General features: G+C 38.6%; 1 protein-coding gene across 3 annotated transcripts in view; it reads left to right on the forward strand.

The window, feature by feature from the left end:
* kiaa1328 (KIAA1328 ortholog) overlaps positions 1-23,942 on the forward strand; it is a 427,478-nt gene that overhangs the window by 164,676 nt on the left and 238,860 nt on the right. For all 3 annotated transcript variants that reach the window (XM_051930087.1, XM_051930086.1, XM_051930088.1), the window contains one exon: positions 17,151-17,533. In XM_051930087.1, coding sequence (XP_051786047.1) covers positions 17,151-17,533 — 383 coding nt within the window. The remainder of the gene's footprint in view (positions 1-17,150; positions 17,534-23,942) is intronic.

A 23,942-nucleotide genomic window follows, 5' to 3' on the forward strand; every position in this document is an offset into this window, starting at 1 on the left:
CGGAAGAAAACCACCTAATTCCTCCAAAATAAGAATAAATCAAGTATTGGAGCTTTTTATTGTTTTTGCAAAAATTACCCTTTAATGACTTTTCATTAGTGCCCCCATCCCCCCGTTCTTGTTCATTATAAAATAACAACTATGAGTCACTGTGGTAATTCCAAAAATGTTAGTTTTTTTTTTTTTATTTCAGTTTCTCTGCAGATTGAGTCTGGGTCTGCTAGAAAGTAGCTTCTAATAGATGATAGCTGCGCTCTTATAAAATTCTTTAAATCAGTAGAAAAAGCATTCATGCTGAAATCCTTTTTTCCATACAATTCACAGCTATAGAACACTTCTTGCACCAAGGATCACATGAACCTAGAGTTTGTTAAATTTTGATATGATTTTTAGTTAACTAATCTTATTTATTTATTTATTTGCTAACTAAATAGATTACAAATGCAAACTTTCGAGGCAGCTAAGGCCCCTTCATCAGGCAAGGTGTGTCTTGACATCTTGCCTGATGAATGGGCCTTAGCTGCATCAAAAGCTTGCATTTATAATCTATTTAGTTAGCCAATTAAAGGTGTCATTTCACCCTACTTTCTCCTGTATCAATCAATGGCTAACATGGTACAACACTCTGTTATTTATTTGCGAAATACACATTTTTAAAAGGATTTTCTTTGTTACATTTGTAAGTTAGTTCTTTTTGTGTGGGTGCTGCCCCCATCATGAATTGTTCTCAGTGGCCTTCAGAGACATAAATTTGAGTCCTAAGCCTTTTGAACCAAAGGAGAACTCCTTCTTAAGTGACTAATCTGGCTTGTGGTTGAGAGCATGTATTTTTCTGGAGCATGCTAGTCCCATTTGAGTTGTGCTACACATACATATTTTAGTTTTTTTTCTTATTTGATGATTTTTTTGATGATATTTAAAGATATCTGGTTGACAGAATTGTACAAATCATACATTTCTAAAATAGTTAAAGTAGTCCACCCTGGAGCATACATCCTGTAATTTGTGTATGTTCTGTTTATCTAATTAGCAATGCTTTCTTCCTGGACTATGTATTGTTTTTGTGTGTCTGCTTCACTTAAGCACCTATTTCTTCCAGTATAGCAGCACTTTTTTATTAAAATACCAAGCTGCTTCCAGGAATGTGAATTTTTAGCCAACTTTAAATTATATAGAGTGTTTACAATATAAACCCTTTTCATTTATGCACTGGGCTTTATGTTCATCAAACATGTGCACGAGGAATAAGGTTAAGGATTTATTTGGTGTTGGAGTATCTGAAATTCAATAACAGGATTTGACTTTTTTTTTTTTTGTTTAAAAATCTGTTGAGTGTTAATGTTTGGTATGTCATAAAGCACTGGATAAATTTATTTAGCCTGATTTAATTTTATTTCCTTATTTTTTTGATGGTTTACACTTGGCATGTCAAATAGTATTTGATCTAACAAAATTCCAAATTATTGATTAGCTTTAAACCTTGGACAACCAGTTAATAGTGGAATCTAAATGGGTATGTCATTGCTAGGGTTGTGGAACTTAGTTTGTTTTTCATATTTTTAAGCTGTGTCCCTAAACACAAAAACTAAAAAAGACATTATGTGGTTAGGTGCAATGTTTGTAAGTGTAATGTTCTCATGTAAGAATAGTGTTTGTCAGAACTGTCTGGAGAATTTTCATTGAATCGTGCAGTAGGACCTGAGTGCTATTTTGCAAATTCAAACCAAGTGTATTGAAAATGCATTTGAAGTGCCATTTCAATAATGTATGGTCTGGCAACATGACTCAATGATGAAAATAAATCTTTATTACCAAAGCACTCTCTGAATTTTACTCTTACATCTTGAAGCTTTGAGTAATAGTATGATTTTAGGTGTTAGAATATGCAAAGGTCAAGACACTTGTATTTAAGTCAAATTGTTAACAAGTGAGATGTCTCTTGGATATTTAACTCTCATGATGTTTGAGCTGTTGCAGTCATGCCTTTAAATGGAAGATGGAAAGATGGATACATTCTAATTCAATTCATTCCTATTTTGCTCGCTACTTAAGAGCCCTACATGCTGTACAATAATTACAGATGTATCTGAAAGAAATGCATCATATGTTTAATTTATTTTTAAAGCACATTTAAAATAACCAATGTTGACCAAAGTGCTGTACATTAGAATAAATAAGGTAAAAAGAACTACATTCTAAGAGATGATGAAGTTAAACAAAAATGTTAAACACAGTAAAAATATTAAAGGAACCAATTCTAATTAAAGGCCAATGAAAAAAGTTTCATTTTCCACCTGGTTTTAAAAATGTTAACAGTTGTAGCGGACTTGACAAAGCAGGTAGTTTGTTCCAAATGGAAGCGAATGTTACCAACGCACGGTCACCTTTAAGTTTTAGGCAAGCCGTCAGCACTAAGAATGTCTGATAAGCACACACTATTATGTTAAAACAAACAATGAAGCCTTAAGTAATGTATTCAAAGAAATATGCCTATGCTTTGTTTCCCTCAAAATTCCCTATTTCAGGTGTATTCTGAAATAGATAATTTTTAAGCAAGTGGCAGTTTCTGGTGAATAGTGTATAAAGCTTTGTCTCTGAATTAACCAATCAAATAAATCCACATGCTGAAAGTCATGGACTAATATATTTACACTTTAATTTACCATTTACCTTAAAAGTTCCTCCTCCTGTCTAACTTTATTCATTACAACTTTATGTCTGCATATAGAGATCACAATATATGACTTGGAGTACAGTAATCCGTCCTCCATCGCGGGGGTTGTGTTCCAGAGCCACCCGCGAAATAAGAAAATCCGCGAAGTAGAAACCATATGTTTATATGGTTATTTTTATATATATTAAGTCCTTATAAACTCTCCCACATGGTTTATAAATATTCCCCGTACAATTATACAGCATAAACCCTTTATATTCTCTTAGTTATTAGGTAAGATTCGTTGAAATTATGTATGTAAACACAGTTTATATTCTACTCACAAACATACATATCGTATATCATTGAGGAGTTTTATTTAATACGTAGTAAAGTTTTAAATATATTGTAATTGAGTAGGTAATATAAAAATACGTGAAAAATCTATAACATGTAAATGCTGTACATAAAACCAAAATGTTATTTTAAAGATACTGTAGAGCGTCTCCGATATCACATTTGTTACAGCCATTACGATAGACAGGCCACCGGCAATAAATACCAACAATGCAAGGAAAAAATTGTATAAAATGTGTGCACAGTGACAATAAACGTATATACATGTACTAAGTACGTAGAAAAATAGTTTTGGGTACTCACCAACTTGTCAGATAACGATGACATTTACTGCACTGTCACAGCTGTTCTGAAGGAGCCTCTTCAGGCGACTGTGTAGCACCGCCGTCGTCTTCTTCCACTGAAGGCGTACTAGGCAGTGTTTTGCGTGTAAGGAACATCGTGATGGGCAGTTGCTGGCGCTGCTTTTTCATTTGTGTAAAGAGGTTCCTATACACTTCCGTGGCGCCGTCAAGAGCATTTTTAAATTGCAAAGAACGAATCGTTTGTGGGTCCCATGCTTCAACTGATGTCTGGAGATCTTTTGCCATTTGTAGAATGGTCGCGAGACGCTTGAGAGTTAGCACAGCACCCAGGAGCTTAACCGTGTGCTCTGATTGGGTAGCTTCTCAGCCATCCGCCAATAGCGTCCCTTGTTTGAATTCAAATGCGTCCCTTGTTTGAATTCAAATGGGCAAATCAACTGAGGAAGCACATGTACTGTAGACCGCAGACATCCGTGAAGCAGTGAAAAATCCACGGTATATATTCACATATGCTTACATTTAAAATCCACGATGGAGTGAAGCCGCGAAAGACGAAGCGCGATAAAGCGAGGGATCACTGTATAGGCATTAGTACGTTCTGTAAAGTAGGAAGTGCTAAACCATCTATGACTTTTCGTGTAAGAAGTATAATTTTAACATACTGTAGTTTCTAACTTCAACTAGAAGCCTAGGGAGTGATCTTAAAGCTATATTGTTTTTTAGTTCTTGTTATGAATCTTGCTGCATTATTTTGAAATACCATAAGAATGGTAAGTGAGCAACTTGATCAACCAGACCTGACTATAAACTATTATAATAGTTCATGTTTTCGGTATGCAAATTTAGAAACAGTCTTAATTTTACAGCATTTCTAAACTAGTTGAAGCATACAAATGTGACAAGTGAAAGTGTGACAGAAGAGATATATCCCTCTTGTTTGCATGTCTTCACTTGGGTCTGTTTGGCCATAAACTGAAGGCACTGGATTCGTAGTACAAAGGTGAGGTAAAACAGAATTCCTCTCTTTCTAGTGATCTATAGAGCTTTTGACTGTATGAACATCTTCTTTTCACAGTAGGCTTCTTCCATTTTAGCTTGCTACACTTGCCCCATCTCACTTAAAGAAGGTTAAACTCACGACAAAAGTAATAGCCAACATTTCTTCTGATTTTAGCCAAACTAAATCAATGATTTTTCAGTATTCATTTTTTTGCTGAGTTCTTGTTCATTTAAATACTTTTTAAAATTTTAAGTCATATAATAGTCCCTCATCCAATGATTTGCATAAATAAAACAGTTTGGTTTATAATTTGAAGTAGTATGTATGTACAGTAGGCCAAATGATAAATAATGGATGTCATCAGCATAAGAATGGCAGTTACTATGGTATTTATGAATTATATCTGCTAAATAGCAATTTAGAACATGGTGAATACTTTATCACACATCTGAATTAAGTAGGTCTTTACTATAACTAATAATTTTTTTGTCATATTTTTCAAATAATTCTTAAGTATCGTGAAGACCCGGGGGTGCACAGCTCCCCAAATACTTGACACAACAGTCACAAGCACAAGTCTGTGCAACACAGACGTTTATTATTTACATGGGGAACCACTTTCCCTCACTTCCCACTGCAGCCCAATACAAACAGTACATACCACTAAGCCACCAATACAAAGTCCCTTTCTTCTCCTTCTCCTTGTCTCTTCTTTCTCTCTTCCTTCCACCTCCACTCCTCCTTCAGGCTTTTCCCCCTTCCTTCCAACTGTGGCTCTCTAAATGGAGTGAGGCAACTCCTTATACAGGGCACCCAGAAGTGCTCCAAGTGTCCAGTGATGATCTTCCAGCAGCACTTCCGGTTGTAGTGGCAGTCCTACTAAGGAGAGCGCTGCCTATCCTCCTGCATCCCCTGGTGGTGGCCATGGACCCTGACAGTGTTGAGCTTTCATGCTCCAACCCCGTGACAACACAGCAAGCCAGGGGGGCTGCCCTCTGTCATCCTGGGGTAGTATTACCCCATATAAGTTTGAGCAAAGCTATTGAGACACTTTGACGACACGCAAGACTAGACATTACAACCTTAAGAAGCAAGACTTGTGAGGCGGTAGCCTTTGCACGTCACACCCTACTTACAAACAATTTAAAACAAGTTCACTGACATCTAGGAATGCTTTTGGCAAACAAACTCCAGGTGCTCCTAGCTCTTAAAACAACGACAAGCAGAACACGCAGCTTGCTAGCTGCAGCTGCAGAAAGCCAGCAGATGATCTGAGCACTTCACCTTAGCGTACATTCAGCCCTCACCCCCCAAACCCCCCTCCTCCTCCTCCTCCTCTTCCTCCTTCTTCTTCTCCTTCAGAATGCTCAGAGCGACAAGCAGAACAGGCATCTTAGCAGAAGCAGCAAAAAGCCAGTAGCTGATCTGTCCACTTCTGCTTAGCATGCGTTCAGCTCCCACCACTTCACAAAGCGATCGACAGAGACGTGAAGTGGCAAAAGGACATCTGCTGTACAGGCTTTTAAGTGATTGATGCAAAACGGGACAAGCACAACACACAGCAGCAGCAAGACACCAGCTGAACCAATCGCATCTCTTTAGTGTGCATTCAGAGCCCCCCTTCACAACGCGAGCAGCGTTATAAGTGCTGCAAGAAAGAGATTTAACCACACCCGGGGCAGGAAGTAAAGGACAAATACTGTTTTTACAAAAGTTTTAAAGTAAAAATGAAAATAATGCATATGTAACAATTCCCATGAAAATAACAATCTCTTTAAATTATTTATCTGGTAAACCAAACCCGGGGGTGGGCGAGCGAAGCGAGCAGGGGGCGGAGCCCCCTAGTAATAATAATAATATTAATAAATCCGCGATGTAGTGGGAGCGCAATAGCTGAACCGCAATATAGCAGGGGATTACTGTAGTGCATATAGTACAGTAACTTAGAATGACATATATATTTATTAATTTCCAAGGGGAAGTTGTGTAGTTATAGTAGCTTGAACACATTAACAACCATCTGTTTGTGGAAGAAATTAGACAACAATATTTTAATTTAACAAAAGGAGATCTTTAATAGCATTAATAATGATTCTAAACTTCTAGTTCTGAATGTCAATTAAAGCAGACTCCTGATTTTTTAACTTGGAAAACTTTCCCCCAACTCTTGCCATTCCATCCAGAACCTTAAGTTGTGAATGCTGCTGTTAAAGCAGTTTGCACTTTTATAGCTTAAACATGTTCCCTCCACTTCTTCTATTCCATTAATCAGTGTCAATCTGCTTACTTCATACCAACCAGGGTTAGGTCATGTCTAGTGACATAGTTAGCCCACATTTATCAGTTGTACTGCTAAAGAGATCATTAATTGTCCTATCAGTACTGTAAATGCCTGATCCTTGAAACTCCAAAATACTTATAAAGAGACAGATTTAATTACAACTTAAAGAAAATAACTAGTATGAAACTATTTAATATACATGAAACCCAGTTCATTGCTTATTGTTAAATAACTACTATACATATATTTCCCTAGTGATAGGACTTAAAGTTAACAGAGTAGTATACAAACCCTGAATAGACATATACAAATTGAAAATATATTCTTCCATATGATGTAGAGAAAGACTAGACAGAATACATTTATGTCTGAACTGTAAAATAAAAATTCTGTATGTCCATAATCTATTTCAAAATTACCTTTTGAAGGCAATAACATTATTGGGAAAAAGTGCTTTGCAGGTTGTCCAGGGTTTCATGCATATACTAGGAACCATTATTCACTACATCCAGCAGTGTACCCAATAGCTTTCTCCCTGGCACTGCCTCCGAAGAATCTAGACTAATCCTTAGATCAGACGATAAAAAAAATTATACTTTTATATTACTATTATTTTTTAGCATAGTACTTGTTTACACTGAACAAATTAGGTTTTTTTTTGTGGTAATGTGTCTCTGTTTTGTATTCTGACTCCGGATACTTTTCTATTCCATATTCTGTAATATTTTCGTAGTAGCATTATTATCATGAGGGCAAGGTGGTGCTTTATGTAAAGCCTATAGTCTTTTTTTCTATATTTTCAAACTGCTTAAGTAAAATTGCATAGTTGTTAGTAATCTAGGCAGTAATCATGCAATGTCATTATTCTGCAGAAAGGATGTGCGTTTTTAGAAAATAGGGTACAATGTTAGAGTTGACAGGCTTTTTAAAGAAATGTGTCCAGGCACAAATACTGCAGTGGTAGGCAGACTGTTTTAAGTCTATGACTGCAACTACAGTGACACTCCAGAATTCTTGCATTAGCCACCTGGAATGATCTTTTTCTAGGAATGATATAGGAAATTTAAAATTGAATGCTGTGAATGTTATGTGGCTAGAGTGAACAAACAAGGAGTGGATAACTTGCTTGGTGGAATACAAGAAGTAGTTGGCAGTGCAGAGGAGACAAAGAGAGAGTGGATAGACATGTAAATATAAATAGAAAAAAGTGATAGAAGTAATGGGTGGCTTAGTTTCAGGGTACTTACACAGTGTTTTCGGTGGTGATAGAGCTTGAAGAGCAGGTTTATTTTTTGTAAAACAAATTCTTGCATGTACAGGAATTACTAAACTGAGAGTTTTTTGTGGTGCCTTTGATATCTATCACAGTGCTTGTTATAATACCAAACAGCAGAATGATGTGAATTTCATATAACCTTTTTATAACCTTTACACAGATTGAAATTGCTTAAACTTGGTGTTTAGCTTTCTAGCACATTGTTCAAATACAACTTTAAGAAGCAATAAGCTAACAGGTAAGGAGGCAGAAGGAAGTGCCCAGATATTGATAAAGGGATGGGTCTGGTAAGACAGCATACACAAGAAAGAGTGCAGAGCAGACACTGGTTTCATAGAAGCAGCAAGTATGTCTAACAACATGTACATTGGATGTACAGATCACTGAACTTGCGAGTGGAACCCGCAAAAATTTAAGGAATAGCAAAGTTCCAGATATGGGAACAAAAAGGAAGGTTATGTATGCTAAATCCTAAATCAGTTGTAGAATGTTCACAGACCGTGGTTGTCAGAAATGTTGCACAATTTGTTAAGATTTATGCCAGGTAGAGAAAGTATTTTTCCTTTTAATTTCATTATGTCTTTTGGGTATTGATCTATAGTGTTTAACCACAAGTCATCAAACTGTTGGGGCATAAGAAAACTGGTTTTAAACAAGATATAACTCAACTATTAATATTCACAAGATGAGGGTATAATATAAAGATTAGCAAGAGAAATTTCCAAGAAGTGCCAAACAGGGGAGACAGAATGGCCAGACTGTCAACGAAGTGTACAAATGATAAAAACCCAATGGAAAAAGTCTGGGTACAAAAGTAGAACAGAATATGTAGGTTTGGGCCTCCTTACATAATAAATGTAGATTGAAGTTTATCATATTACCTTATTTGACATTGAGCTAATAATGTTATAATGAGTCACAACATTCATTTTAATAGCAATAAAATGAAACTGAAATGACAAAGCCAATTTTGTCCAATTAGAATCTGATTCGCTTATTTCATGAAGACTGTAACGATAATTAGGATTAGCAAGCAAAAAGATGATTTCAATATCAAGGTATCAGATATATTTTACAATAGGAATACCTTAGGGGAATGCTACAGAATTATATTGCCAGTTTAAAGAAAGTGGGATGGCTTTTTTCATTTGCTTTTATAAGCAGATATTATATCTAGATTAGAAAATAAATTCAAAGTTGTCTGATGTCTGAAGGTGCATTGTCCATAAAACAGAGGACATCATCTGCATATAAGGATGTGTGATGGTGTGAATTTTTAATGGAGATGAAAAAATGAGTTCAAAACTACTTTAATCTGGGTTCTAAAGACAGTGAGAATAAAAACTGTGACAATGAGCAGCCCTGCCTAATGCCCCTTGTAATGTTAAAAAGTGGGTATATACAGTGTCTGATTTTGTAAGGACAGCTGATGTTATAGTTACAAGATTTGAATCAAATCCCCACTAAGCGTGCACTAGAGTACATTTCACAAGTAAATAAATTAATTTGTGTAATCAAAAGCTTTTTGATCATCAAAGAGTACAACAGCAGAAGAAGCAGAAAGCAAAGAAGCAGCATCAGTAGTGGACAGAATTCAGCAAATGTTATAAGAAGCCTTATGAGATTTTATAAAGCTAGTCCCATCCAGGTGGATCAGTTTACCAATAAATGACTGCTGCCGGAGAGAGAGAATTTTAACAAGTTACTTTGTCTCATATTTATAAATGATAGAGGCCTGTAACTAGAACACAGAATAAGTTAATTTTCTGCTTCTGCAAAAGTGAAATATCCTCCATATTAGTGCTAGTATTTAATTGAACAACTGATATAGAGCATAACAACACCTGCATTAGGGGGAATGATAACAGGGCCCAATATGATGAGGTATCTTTTCTGAGTTAATATTATATTAAGTCTTTTTCTATTTTAGATATGTCATCAGGACTTTGAAGGAGCAGCATCTTCAGATGTAAGTTTAGGCAGCCTTGGTTTACAAAGCAAATAATCATAAATAACTGTAGGGGCTACTTGACATTTACAAAATATATCAGAAAACAAATTTGATTTCTTAAATTTGTTAGAAATATTGACCAAAGTAAGCCATTAAGATATTGAAAGACTCATTTCCTTAGCTACACCAGCTGAGTAGAAGTGGGACACACACCTAGTGAATTTGGAATTCATCATAATTATGTTTTTAAGGTCCATCTTTGCTAGTACAAACTGTGCTTAATGGCCTATGTTAAAATCATGGTGGTAACTTTTTTCTAAATTTTGCAACTACGGTACCTGCTCATGAATTGTTTATAACCTAAGTTGAGATGCAAATAGGATAGTCTTGTCCTAAGTGAAACCTTTAAACACAAGCTATTTAATAAGTGTGTCTTCTACACTTGTTAAGTTAAAAGGATTTATTTTATTTAACTGAGAGCTGCTTGCAATACTAACAGTACTAATAGACAGTTACCTTTACAAAAAAAAACCACTTGTAGTCAGAGAGGAGGGCTGCTAACAGACTAAAATCCATAAAGAATAGTCACAAGAGGGAAGAATAAAATCAATTTGTGTATTTTATTTGGATAAGAAAAGAAAGCATATTCTGTGAAAGAGGAATTAAGTGAAAGCATTCTAACAAATGCTTGCAGAGTAAATGAAGGGCCAAAGACTCAAGAAGCCAGCTTATAAGATAAAGGAAAGAGCTTTCCATGAAAATGGGGTAGAGGTATGTGTGAAGAGCAGAAGGTGATTTTGTTTTCTTCTAAGATTAATAATAAATAAAAAAATTAAAAAAACAGACCAACGTCTTTTTCAGAATCAGTGCATTTAAACTGCAATTTACATCTACCCAGAATCAGAGTTCCACATATCTTAGAAAGCGTGCAAAGTGCTTCCCTAATACAGAATGACTGGCTATTACATCTTGCCACATCCTTGCCTTAAAATGCGATTCCTATATTGGAAAATTTCAAACCTTGCAACAATTAACAAAATCCTAACATTCCTAATGCAGTTTGACCATGCCTAAATAGAAAAATAATTAATACACTGACCCACAGCACCCCCAGCGCAAAACCTAAACAAGGTAACAAACTATAGTAAAACATTTCCAATAATATAATAATACCTAAGAAACCTCCCATCTCATAAACGCATTATGAACTTTAAACATTTAACTATTCACCCTACCCAGCTCCTTCCTGTTTCCACCAAGATAATCAGGCCAACACCAGCATATTGAAGTAGATACATTAGCAGCTTTAAACTGTAGGAAATAATTAAATGGCAGTAACACGCTTCATTAAACATACACTTGGCAACACAACCTTAAAGTGGCTTCACCACTTCTCCACTCAGTCCAACTTTTTTTTACCAGTCTCGTAAGTAATACAAACAGACAACCAGATATACAGATGTTTTGACCAGTCTGTGAAGGCTCCAGATCTGATTCAGGCATTTTGAAAGTGTTCCACCTTAATAAAAGCAATTTGTGTCCTTGTAAAGAGGAGACTTTTTGAGTCAACAATTTATCATCTGGATTGCCTCTGTTACTTTTCAATAAAATAGTATCTGCATTCAGTTCATTTAACATAGTTTGGATGATATTATTTAGAGTAGAGAGCAGTGTAACATTTTTCAGCTCCTTCATCTCGATAAGACAATACCAGGGAAAGATTGTGCTTTTTCTGAATGGGTACATTGAGTGGAGTCAGCCATTTAAATAAATTGCTGCTTTGTTGAACTCCTCAAAACATTATTAAATTACAATGCTGCTCTGCCTTCGATACACTAGTTCCCTTAAAAACATGAACTGTTTCATTTATTCACATAGCTCCCTGTTTTATATCTGAACTCCATCAGGTCAAGACCATGGACCGACAGTTGGAGCCTCTAGCTAAGAAGACGGGTCTTGTTGTACATAAGGAAATTTATTCAGATCATATGTTAAAATATGAGTGAACATGGGTGTCATGAGGTCGCTGGAAAGGAGTGTGTGGCGCTCCTGATATCTTTGCAAAAGGATGATGGTCCAGGTCTTTAGAGTCCTGTTGCTTCCTGTCTTGCTATGTGGTTGTGAGACATGGATGCTATCCAGTGACCTGAGACGAAGAGTGGACTCTTTTGGTACTGTGTCTCTCCGGAAAATCCTTGGGTACCTTTGGTTTGACACTGTGTCGAATGAGCGGTTGCTCATGGAGTCCCGAATGAGGCACATTACCTGCATTGTGAAGGAGCGTCAGTTACGGCACTACAGCCATGTGGCACATTTCCCTGAGGGTGATCCAGCTCGTAAAATCCTCATTGTTGGGGACCCGAGTGGCTGGACCAGGCCAAGGGGTCGTCCACGTAACACCTTTCTGTGACATTCTCTCTTTTTCTCATTTACATCTTCCCAATAGGTAATATCTTTCAATCCCATATGTCATGTATCCAAGACATATATAGTCATGGATGACTCACAGTTGTCTCCAATTAAATATCAATAAAACTGAGGTGCTCCTCATTGATTCTAAATCTACACTCGCTACGGTTAACCATTTTACCATTTTAATTAACAACATTGACACAAACATCTCTTCCCAGGTTAAGAGCCTGGGCATCATTATAGACAGTACCCTCTCATTTTCTTCCCATGTAAGTATTATTTCTTGGACTGCCTTCTTCCATCTCAGATACATTTCTAGACTTCATCCTGTTCTTGCATAACACAGTACTTAAGTATTGGTTAATGCCCTAGTCACTTCATGTATAGATTACTGTAATGCTATTCTGTCTGGAATCCCACAAAAACGTATCCATCGCTTACAACTTTTTCAAAATTCTGCTGCTAGGATAATAACCTGTTCTAAATCCACTGAATATATTACACCTATTCTCTCTCAACTTCACTGGCTCCCTGTTTACTACCGAATACAATACAATACAAAATACAGCATTTAACATGTAAAGCTCTCCACAACCTTGCTCCTCCCGACCTCACTGATCTCCTGTAGACTTTCACTCCCTCTCGTTCACTCAGATACTGCCTGTTGTCTTTGATGTTTGCTACTACCTCTGTACCCTATTGCTATTTGTTTTTATCGTCCTCTTTGTTTTTATATTTTACTAGCAAAATACCCACGCTTCGCAGCGGCGAAGTACTGCCTTAAAATTTTTATTAAGAAGAAAAGTAAACCTTTTTAAACTGAGGGAAAATATACCAATACAGTAGTCTCGCTTATCCAACATTCTGTATTATCCGACGTCCCACTGCAAAAAAAAACAAAAAACGCATCAATCGGCAACAAGAACTGCAAGTTGCGAGTGTGAGCGTAGTCTATTTTTTGTTGCTAAGTTCATTTTTTCAGTTAAATTTTTCTGTTGTTTTGTTGTAAAACATGATTAGAGTGGATTATGTGGCTGACCCTCTGTGGTGTGCGTGTCTCTCACGTGCGTGTGCGCGTGTGTGTGTCTCTCTCTGTCTTTCTCTTACGCGCGTGCGTGCGTGTGTTTGTGTGCGCGTGTCTCTCTCTCTCTCGCGTGCATGTGTGTGCGTGCGTCTCTCTCGCGTGTGTGTGTGCGCGCGCGCGTGCGTATCTCTCACGCGTGCATGCGTGTGTCTCTCTTTCACTCTCACGCGTGCGTGCGTGCACGTCTCTCTCTCTCTCTCTCTCTCTCGCGTGCGTGTGTGTGTGTCTCTCTTTCTCTCTCGCACGTGCGTGCGTGCGTGTGTGTGTGTGTGTGTGTCTTTCTCTCTCGTGTGTGTGTGTGTCTGTGTCTCTGTCTCTCTCTCGCGCGCGTGCATGCGTGCGTCTGTCTCTCTTTCTCTTGCGCATGTGTGTGTGTGTGTCTCTGTCTGTCTGTCTCTCTGTCTCTCTCTCGCGCGTGTGCATGTGTGTGTCTCTCGCGCAGGCATGTGTCTGTCTGTGTCTCTCTCTCGCGCTCTCTCTCTAACGCTGCACAGGGAGAGACTGAACACGGGCGGAAATCATCGGCGCGCACAAACCGAAAGAGAAACTGGCTTGTTCCTATACCGAGCGTGTGGTCGTGCACAGAGGCAAAAGTTTGGCGAACTTTTTGGTCATAACCCGATTTGTATGTGTTCAGAGATGTTTGTGAACTGAGGTTCCACTGTATTAACATAGTTTGACGTTTAATAGGCTTTTTCTTAACACCTCCCATTATCCGACATTTTCGCTTATCTGACGTTCTGGTGACCCATTTATGTCGGATGAGCGAGACTCTACTGTAATTATTTGTTAAGGATCTGTTTGTATATCAAGTTGTCAGTTCGGCCCTCCGGCTGTAATATGATCAAGCTGTGCGCTGAGCTTACTGTTGAGCATGCAACGTACAGTCGGCCATGTGAAAAGCAATTTTGCCTCAAATCAATGCCAACCTTTTGTAGGGTCTGTCCCTGAGACTTATTAATTGTCATTGCGAAGCAGAGCCTTACTGGAAATTGGAGGCATTTGAATTGAAATGGGAGATCAGAGGGTATAACAGGGATGCGAGGAATAAAAACTCTCTCCCCTGAGCCTCTGCCAGTAAAAATAGTTGGCCTCAATTAGGTTCTTTGCAGACATGTGACCTGAAGTTTCATGCTGTTACAAAGTTTCGGTGGCTGTAAGTTTCTCAGTAACATTATTGGTGCCCCAACCTTCAAAATTAGGTTATGCTCAGGAGTGCCTGGAGGATTCAGAGTGTGGAGAAACTTTACCGGATAGTGCACCACGTCTTCCACTTCTACAACTGAATCCACAGACTGATATGTTTTCGGTTGAGAAGGTAGTTCTTGAAGTAATATGTGGTTTATAGTCATAGTCATGTCATTACTTGGTGTCAGGATAGCTCTCTCCCTCAACCATGATACGTCGTTTTCATGGAGATTTCGTAGATTGGGGTAAACATTTTGAAGAAGGCTTTATAAGAGGCATTGGCGGTTGTCCAAAGGTGTAAAATATTTGGCCATTTCGGTACACTTGAAAGCGATAACCGAACAATTTAGTGGCAGCCATCAACTCGCATGCAGAACCATAGGTGAATGGCTTAAGCATTTCACTCTTATAGTGCTCCTGTGTAGTATAATTATCTCCTGTACCGTCATCAGTCCACACCTTGAACCTGTCCCAGTCATTCAATACATAAGTTACAATGTTCTTCCGGATATCAAGAGTAAGCCTGATATGTCCGTGCAATATGTAACACAGAGAATGGAAAAGGCAGTCGTCATCTCCGGGCATGGAAACCACTCGGAAAGTGACAGTTCTTTGATCGATGGTGATCACCTCGATAGACATGTTAATGGGGGTACGGTTGTAACGATAAAGGAAATGGGTACTTGAACAATGTAAACTAAGTCTAAAATACCTACACAAGAACTATAATCGTAATAAATGAACAATAAAACAGTGGAGAAGCCGTGGATTAAATAAAAAGGCTGCAGTTATGAGCAGGGAGACGTGAATACCGTGGCGAAGCAAGGAAGGGAATGTAGATACCGGAGCGACAGACGGCCTTATATAGGCAGGTAGCCAATTACGTGGGAGGCGTGGGGATGAGGGACCCAACGCCACCTCACACGGCATCCGAGCAGCAGGCTATGGACGTATATATGCATGTAAGTAGGATTCAATTAGCGTTGGAAACCCGCGTACCAGATTTCTTGAAGATGGGCCCATAAGTAACAAAGACTGTTGGAAAGTTCAATATGGCGGCCGACAGTGGCGTCATACCACCGAAATAAGTACGTACATCGGTTTCGGTTAGCGCAGGGAAGCCGCCTACCAAATTTCATGAAGATGGGACCATAAATAAGAAAGTTTTTAACATGGCGGACGTTGTCGACCGTTATGACCGTTACGCGTAGAATTTCAAAATGAAACCTGCTTAACTTTTGTAAGTAAGCTGTAAGGAATGAGCCTGCCAAATTTCAGCCTTCTACCTACACGGGAAGTTGGAGAATTAGTGATGAGTGAGTCAGTGAGGGCTTTGCCTTTTATTAGTATAGATTACTGTTGTTTAATTTCATTGTAAGTTGACCTTGAGTGTTAAGAAAGGCGCCTATTAAATAAAATGAATTACAATTATTATTAAATAGAAATACAGTGGAACCTTGGTTCACGACCATAATTCGTTCCAAAACTCTGGTCGTAAACCAAAGCAATTTCTCTCATAGGATTGTATGTAAATACAATTAATCCGTTCCAGACCGTACAAACTGTATGTACATATATATATTTTTTAGTTTTTAAGCACAAATATAGTTAATTATACCATAGTATGCACAGCGTAATGGTAAACTAAATGTAAAAACATTGAATAACACTGAGAAAACCTTGAACAACAGAGAAACCTAACACTGCAATAGTTTGTGCTATAGTGCTAGGGACCGCTCGCTAAAAACACTTTTTTTTAGTGAGTTTTAAGCACAGGGGAAAAAATCCTTAATTTAATAAACCACCAAGAAAAGTAACATTGCAACAATGCAGGCTACGAACCGATCACTGTAAACAGAACTGAAAACAAAAACAAGCCTTCTCTACCTTATGCGTCACTCGCTCGCTCTCTCTCTTGCGCCTGTGTGTGTGTGCGTGCGTCTCTCTTTTGCGAGCCTGGAGCGCCTGTGTGTGTCTCTCTAGCGCGCTCCTGTGTGTGTGCGCGCCTCTCTCTCCCGCACCTGTGTGTGTGTGCGTGCGTCTCTCTTTTGCGAGCCTGGAGCTCCTGTGTGTGTGTCTCTCCAGAGCACGTGCTCCTGTGTGTGTGCCCAGCTATCTCTGTCTCGAGCTGCCTGTGTGTGTGCCTCTGTCTCTCGCGCTGCCTCTGTGTATGTGCGTGTGTGTGTGTGTGTGTGTGTGTCGGTCGCCCTCTCTCGCTCGCTGCACAGGAAATGCACAGGGAGAGACTGAACATGTACCAACCGAAAGGGATCCTGGCTTGTTCGTATACCGAGTGTGTGGTCGTGAACCGAGGCAAAAGTTTGGCGAACTTTTTGGTCGTAAACTGAGTTGTACGTGTACCGAGACATTCGTGAACCGAGGTTCCACTGTACTTGGTGAAGGAAAATGGCCTGATTTTGTGGAACACTTGTGGAGAGGCTATCTTCCATGAGATTCAGTGTTCACAACTGTTTGTCTTTTTGAGGCTGCACATATAATTAGCTGTTAATAATTTAAAGCTTTGCTCTCTTGTTTTATAAAGTGTCGACAATATGAACCTCAAGGTTTTGCATAGTAAACTTTAGAAAGATTTTATAGTTTTAGCAAAATATGGTTTAAATGTTTTCCTTGACCTTTCTGTACCTCTGCGACAGCAGTACAAAGAATGCCAGGAGTTACTGGCATCATATCAACAGTACTTGACTGAAGAGCAGGAGAAACTGAGCCACTCCATCTCTCAGGCTCGTCTGGGACGCACACCTCTTACACAACTAAGTCAACCAACATCTCAGACTCTTCCGGTCAGCATAACAATAGAACATCTGTCTTCTCAGAGTGACAAGTTATACCAGTCCATGAACCAAGCAAGACCAATGGACAGTTTCCATGGACAACAAGATAAGTTACTCCCTCTGTCAGGAGTGCTTCAAGAGCAGCCATTTCATGCTAGCCATCAAGATTGCACAACTGTGAAGCAACCAAAAGACTCCAAGCTTCAGTGCTACGAGGTCAATGAGACACCCAAGGTAAGCATTTTGTCTCTCATATTTAACATTTGCCATACCATCCATTATTTATTTTTTTTAGGTTCTGTTCACTATTAAAAATCACTAGCTTTTTTGTTTTCAGCTTTTTCAGTTAGCATCTTTTTGAAGAAAGCTGATGGTGGGGCATGTGCTTAAATACCAAATTTAATGTGATTTTTGGTAATTGTTTTTCATTTAAAAAACAGTATCAATATGACTGATTACACTCTAAATATAATGTATATAATGACTGGATTTAAAAATTACATTATTCATTTGTTTGAAATTGACTAGTCTATTGCTCAGGAAAGTTTTACTTTTTCCCTTTCTGGGACAAAGTTTATCCTACCCTTTATCCATATACCTTCTGTACAATTTAAACTTTTATGAAAGTGATGCCTTTTGTTAAAACTGTTTTTAAAGATGTAGGAAATGATATCTTTAAATTTTCTTCTTCTTTTGCTGCTCCCATTAGGGGTCGCCACAGCGGATCATCTTTTTCCATATCTTCCTGTCCTTTGCATCTTCCTCTGTTACCCCCACTACCTTCATGTCTTCTCTCAGCAGACATTGTCCTTTCAGTATTTGTTTGTTTGTTGGTGATTAACTGCCTGACATCCTTTTAGAATCATATTAGTACCACAGCTTGATGTCATTAGAAATTTAAATGAAGAATCTTTTTGTGCAAGACTCCTCAATCTGTCCAGTAGCAACCGTTTTTGTGTGAGTTTTAAATGATCCTTTAGCAGGTTTAGCTTTGTCATTTACTGTATTTTGATGTTTTGAATATCATTTCACTTAGAATTCTTTGTAGACTCTTTGTTTGTGAATCTTCCGATATCTTTTGAAACACTTATTGTACATGATGAGTGATAATCCTAGTAATGTTTTCCCAGAGAAAAGGAAATTCACTAAGGCATGCCAATTTAGACTGATAGGAATGTTAAGGTTGCCATGAGTGCTGCTGCTCAAGTGAAGCCTCTAAAAATTTATAGTTGTTGAGGCAATGAAGGGCAAATTGGAGAAAAGTACTATTCAAGCTTGAGTAAGGTCTAGGGTGGTGCTCTTTAAGCTTCAATAAGCCACCTCTGAGCCGTAAAACTGATTTTTGTAGCTTGGCCTGTAAGAAATTTAGAGGTGTGTTTTAAAAGCCACTCCATGCTAGGTGCAGAGTGAATTCGGAGTGGAGGGCTAAGGCAATATAGCTGACTTTTGTAAAGACCGAAAGAAGTTTACAGTATAAAAAGTTGGGATGCTGTGTAAAATGTAAATAAAACAGAAAGCGGTGATTTGCAAAGATTACATATCAAATGTTGAAACTTAGAAATTTTTTTTTTTTTTTTGAAAATTACATGCTCATTTTGAATTTAATTCCAGCAACATGTTTAAAAAAAAATTGGAACATGGTAATGTTTAGAACTGTCTTACATCATCTCTTCTTTTAACAACACTCTGTAAATGTCATAGAACTGAGGAGACCTATTGCTGCAGTTTTTAAAGTGAAATTATATTCCATTCTTGCCTATTATAGGATTTCAGCTGCTCAACAGTTTATGCTCTCTTTTGTCATATTTTTGTTTCATGATGCACCCAATGTTTTCAATGGGTGAGAGGTCTGAACTGTAGGCAGTCCAGCTGGACTCTTTTACTGTTGAAACATGCTGTTGTAATATATAAAGAATGCAGTTTGGCATTGTCTTGCTAAAATAAGAAATTCCTTCCCCAAAATAGCAGCATATGTTGATCCAAAACCTGTACATATAATATTCAGCATTAATTGTGCTTTCCCATATGTGCAAGCTACCTATTCCATGTGTGCTAATGCAAACCCTTACCATCATAGATGCTTGCTTTTGAACTGTGTGCTGATAGTCAATAGTTGGATGGTCAATCACCTTTTCAGCCTAGAGGATATGCCGTACATTATTTCCAAAAAGAATTTCAAATTTTGATTTGTCAAACCACAGTTTTCCACTTCGCCTCAGTACGTCTCAAATGTGCTTGGGTACAGAAAAGGCAATGGTGTTACTGGATCATCTTTATATATAGTTTCTTCTTCATATGGTGTAGTTTTAATTTGCATTTGCGGATGCAGTGATGAGCTGTGTTCACAGACAGTGGTATTTGGAAGTGTAACGCTTCATACTTGAGAATCTTAATGCAGAATTATTGAATCTTAATGTAGAATTAATGCAGAGCTGTAGTAACTACTTGGGGACAAAATTGATGAGCCACAGCATGAAGTTATGGGAAAGACAAGTGTTAGCTAGGTTAAGAAGGGAGGTGATGATTAGTGAGCAGCAGTATGGTTTCATCCCAGGAAAGAGCATCACAGATGCTATCTTTGCTCTGAGGGTTTTGACGGAGAAGTATAGAGCAGGCCAGAAGGAGCTGCATTGCATCTTTGTGGACCTGGAGAAAGCATATGATAGGGTGCCTTGAGAGGAGTTGTGGTACTGTATGAGTAAGTCAGGAGTGGCAGAGATGTATTTATTAGTTGTACAGGATATGTACGAGGGAAGTGTGACAGTGATGAGGTCTGCAATAGGAGTGACAGATGCATTCATCGTGGAGGTGGGATTACATCAGGGATCGGCTCTGAGACCTTTCTTATTGGCAATGGTGATGGACAGGTTGACAGATGAGATTAGACAGGAGTCCCCGTGGACTATGATGTATGCTGATGGCATTATGATCTGTAGGGAGCAGGTTGAGGAGACCCTGGAGAGGTGGAGATATGCTCTAGAGAGGAGAGCATAACAAGACAGAATACATGTGTGTAAATGAGAGGGAGGTCAGTGGAATGGTGATGATGCAGGGAGTAGAGTTGTCAAAGGTGGATGAGTTTTAATACTTGGAATTAACAATACAGACTAACTGGGATTGTGGAGAGGTGGTGAATAAGAGAGTGCAGGCAGGATGGAATGGGTGGAGAAGAGTGTCAGGAGTAATTTGTGACAGATGGGTATCAGAAAGAGTAAAAGGGAAGGTCTATAGGACAGTAGTGAGACCAACTATGTTATATGGGTTGGAGATGATGGCGCTGACCTAAAAACAGGAGACAGAGTAAGAGGTGGCAGAGTTAAAGATGCCAAGATTTGCATTAGGTATGATGATGATGGATAGGATTAGGAACAACTGACACTTTAATTTGCGATGCAGTCAAGACTTCTTTTTTTGGGCACATACACCATCAGATCTAAACACTAGCGTGAAGGGTCACTCGCGTACTGAAGAGTCTATAGCTGAAGCTACCGTCACACTTTTCATAACTGATCTTTTCCTAACTATGGAGTGGTATTGCACATGTACTTTGTCGGCATGCCCGTGTGTATCAGACACAGGAAACTCTGCAGTCTACTTGTGACTTTACGCTGTAGGAAGATAAGTAAATAAATCAAGGTAAATGACATTCGATCTGTCTTTTATAAAAGTAACATATAAATGTTTTTTTATATAAAGACCATCACAAACAATCACAAACAGAGCTTTACACAATACCTGGTGAGCTCTGTAAGCCCTGCTGTTGCGCTGAAGGACATGCATGTGACAGATTCACTGGCAGGACAATGCCTGACCTCTTGCTGCATCCAAATGGTGCCATCTTTGGCCTTTACACATGGTGCAGCTGCGTTGTTCTTATGTGTGAGTGGACGTTTCTTTCGGTGAGGGCTTCTTTTCTCTATTTCTGATGTAGAACCCTCATCCTCATCTGATTTCACCTCTGTTATAGCAGATGTTTATTTGAAAACAGCAGTGTCAGATTAGGGGGAATGTGTACGTGACACAGAGAATAAAACTGAATAAAAAAAACAAAAATGCTAACCTTTACAAGTACAGTGGAACCTCGGTTCATGAACGTCTCGGTACATGTACACTTCGGTTTACGACCAAAAAGTTTGCCAAACTTTTGCCTCGGTTCATGACCACACACTCGGTATACAAACAAGCCAGTTTCCCTTTCGGTTTGTACATGTTCAGTCTCTCCCTGTGCATTTCCTGTGCAGCGAGCGATAGAGCGCGCGACACACACACACACACACACACAGTGGCAGCGCGAGAAAGAGACAGACGCGCACACACAGGCAGCGCGAGAGAGAGAGCCGCACACACACACAGGCAGCGCCAGAGAGAGACAGACACACACACACAGGCAGCGCGAGAGAGAGCCGCGCACACACACAGGCAGCCCGAGAGAGAGACAGACGCACACACACAGGCAGCGCGAACGAGAGAGAGGGCTGGACTCATAAGCTAGAGAAGGCAGTTAAAGAATGCACTGGGCTTGATTTTGTTTTCACTTCTGTTTACAGCAATCGGTTTGTAGCATGCATTGTTGCAATGTTACTTTTCTTGGTGGTTTATTAAATAATGGATTTTTTCAAATGTTCATTTTTTTCCCCTGTGCTTAAAACTCATTTAAAAAAAAAAGTGTTTTTATCCAGTGGCTGGTAGCGCTATAGCGCGAACTATTGCAGTGTTAGTTTTCTCTGTTGTTCAAGGTTTTCTCAGTGTTGTTCAATGTTTTTACATTTAGTTTACTATTACGCTGTGCATTCTATGGTTTAATTAACTATATTTGTGCTTAAAAACTTAAAAAAATACATATATTTACATACAGTTTGTATGGTCTGGAACAGATTAATTGTACAATCCTATGGGGGAAATTGCTTCGGTTCACAGCCAAATCGGTTTACGACCAGAGTTTTGGAACAAATTATGGTCGTGAACCGAGGTTCCACTGTACCATAAATTTACGTCGGCCATTGCAGACTCAAATATATGTTTTTATTGTATAATAGTAAGAATAAGACCAGCTCACTACGCAAAATGGTAATTCTGGGAAGTGCCCAGAATCAAACCCACGACCTCTTGATTATGAGTCAGCAGCTCTTACCGCTGCACCACCCAAGTGGTCGTGTTAGTGTCACACCCTATCCTGATATCTTTTTCTTTGGTTATATTCTTTAATAAAAGTGCACTAGTTTTGTTATACGTGTACCTTTTGTGAAAGTGTTTATTTGATATTTGGACTTCAGTCTTCACACATTATACATTCCATGTCAAAATTTTGTCGTTATTAATATAACAGGAAAAAAGTTTGTTTTAGGTATGTGTTCAACATTTCTTGCATTTCCTGTCATCCTTCATTTACATAAATTGTTGTAGACACGGAACACACATGAAATGCATGTGTTCCAAATAATTATATATAATTTACCCTATACAACTCCTGACACCTTACACCAAGATAAAGAGACTTGAGCTGGGAGACATTTTTGCCCGAGTTGAGCTGTGGCAGTGGGGGGATGGGATAACGGGCTGCTTGTGCTGATCAACACATTTGCAAAACAAAAGACGCTGATGGAGAGGTGCGAAAGAATTTAAGGTGGCATGGGATTACCTTTTTTCATAGGCTTCAGGGATTCTAGTATTAATTTAGAAATCCCTGAAAAGGTGTGCTTTTGTGAATGAGCTGCAGACATTTAGGGACCTATCTTGCTAATGTTAGATAGAGTGTGCTGTTTGCCAACCTTACTTCTCCTTTATACTTGTACATTTCTTTAATATATTTTGGGAGAAGCTCTTCACAGTATTTTAAATGATTAATGGCCTGAAACTGGACCGTATTAAGAACCTCTACACATTTCTGATCAGGAAGTAAGTAGGTGCCTTCAGCTAATTTCTTTTCTTCAAAATATAATCATTATACAATGATATCTGGCCCTAGGTGGCTATTTATTTTTTTAAAAAGTGGTAATAATTACCATTACACCAATCAATCAAATATTGTTCTTCGGCAGGTTTCTACCATATTCAACCTTTCCCACCTATTCTTCCTTATTTCTGTGCCTACCTATATTTGGAATAATTTCCACCCTATTATGCGCTTTGTACCCATGCCTACTTCCTTTGGTTACAAATACCCTGACGCTATATACAGTAGGTAAGGCACACTCCATTCTTTATGTCAAGCACCCATTCAACTTCTATCCACCTTCCCAGTAAAATCAAAAAAAACGTAAATCAACAGATTAAAGGATGTAAAACTTGTATTGTACACAGTAAACAATATCCAGACAATCTGCAGCTCACAAATATTTTAAGATTAATGTGAAGGCTAAGGTCAGGTTTATACTTCACGCAATGTGACGCGTACTCCAGCGGACACTACTGCTACACAAGCGTTTTACTGTTAATACTTGCAAGCGTACTTTACATAAATATGGAAGATTCCACCAGGTGGCAGTGCGAGATATCGTCACAGTGAGAAAACGTTCAGCTTCGCTGTGTTGTGAATTGCCTGAAACCTCCATTAAACAAAGGATGTTTGATTAAATCCATCAGTCCAGGGATGTGCCCATTCCAGCTACCATTGGGCAGGAGGCAGAAACAATCCCTGGATGGG

Source organism: Erpetoichthys calabaricus, chromosome 7 (assembly GCF_900747795.2).
Source record: "Erpetoichthys calabaricus chromosome 7, fErpCal1.3, whole genome shotgun sequence".
In the NCBI taxonomy this organism is placed as follows: domain Eukaryota; kingdom Metazoa; phylum Chordata; class Cladistia; order Polypteriformes; family Polypteridae; genus Erpetoichthys; species Erpetoichthys calabaricus.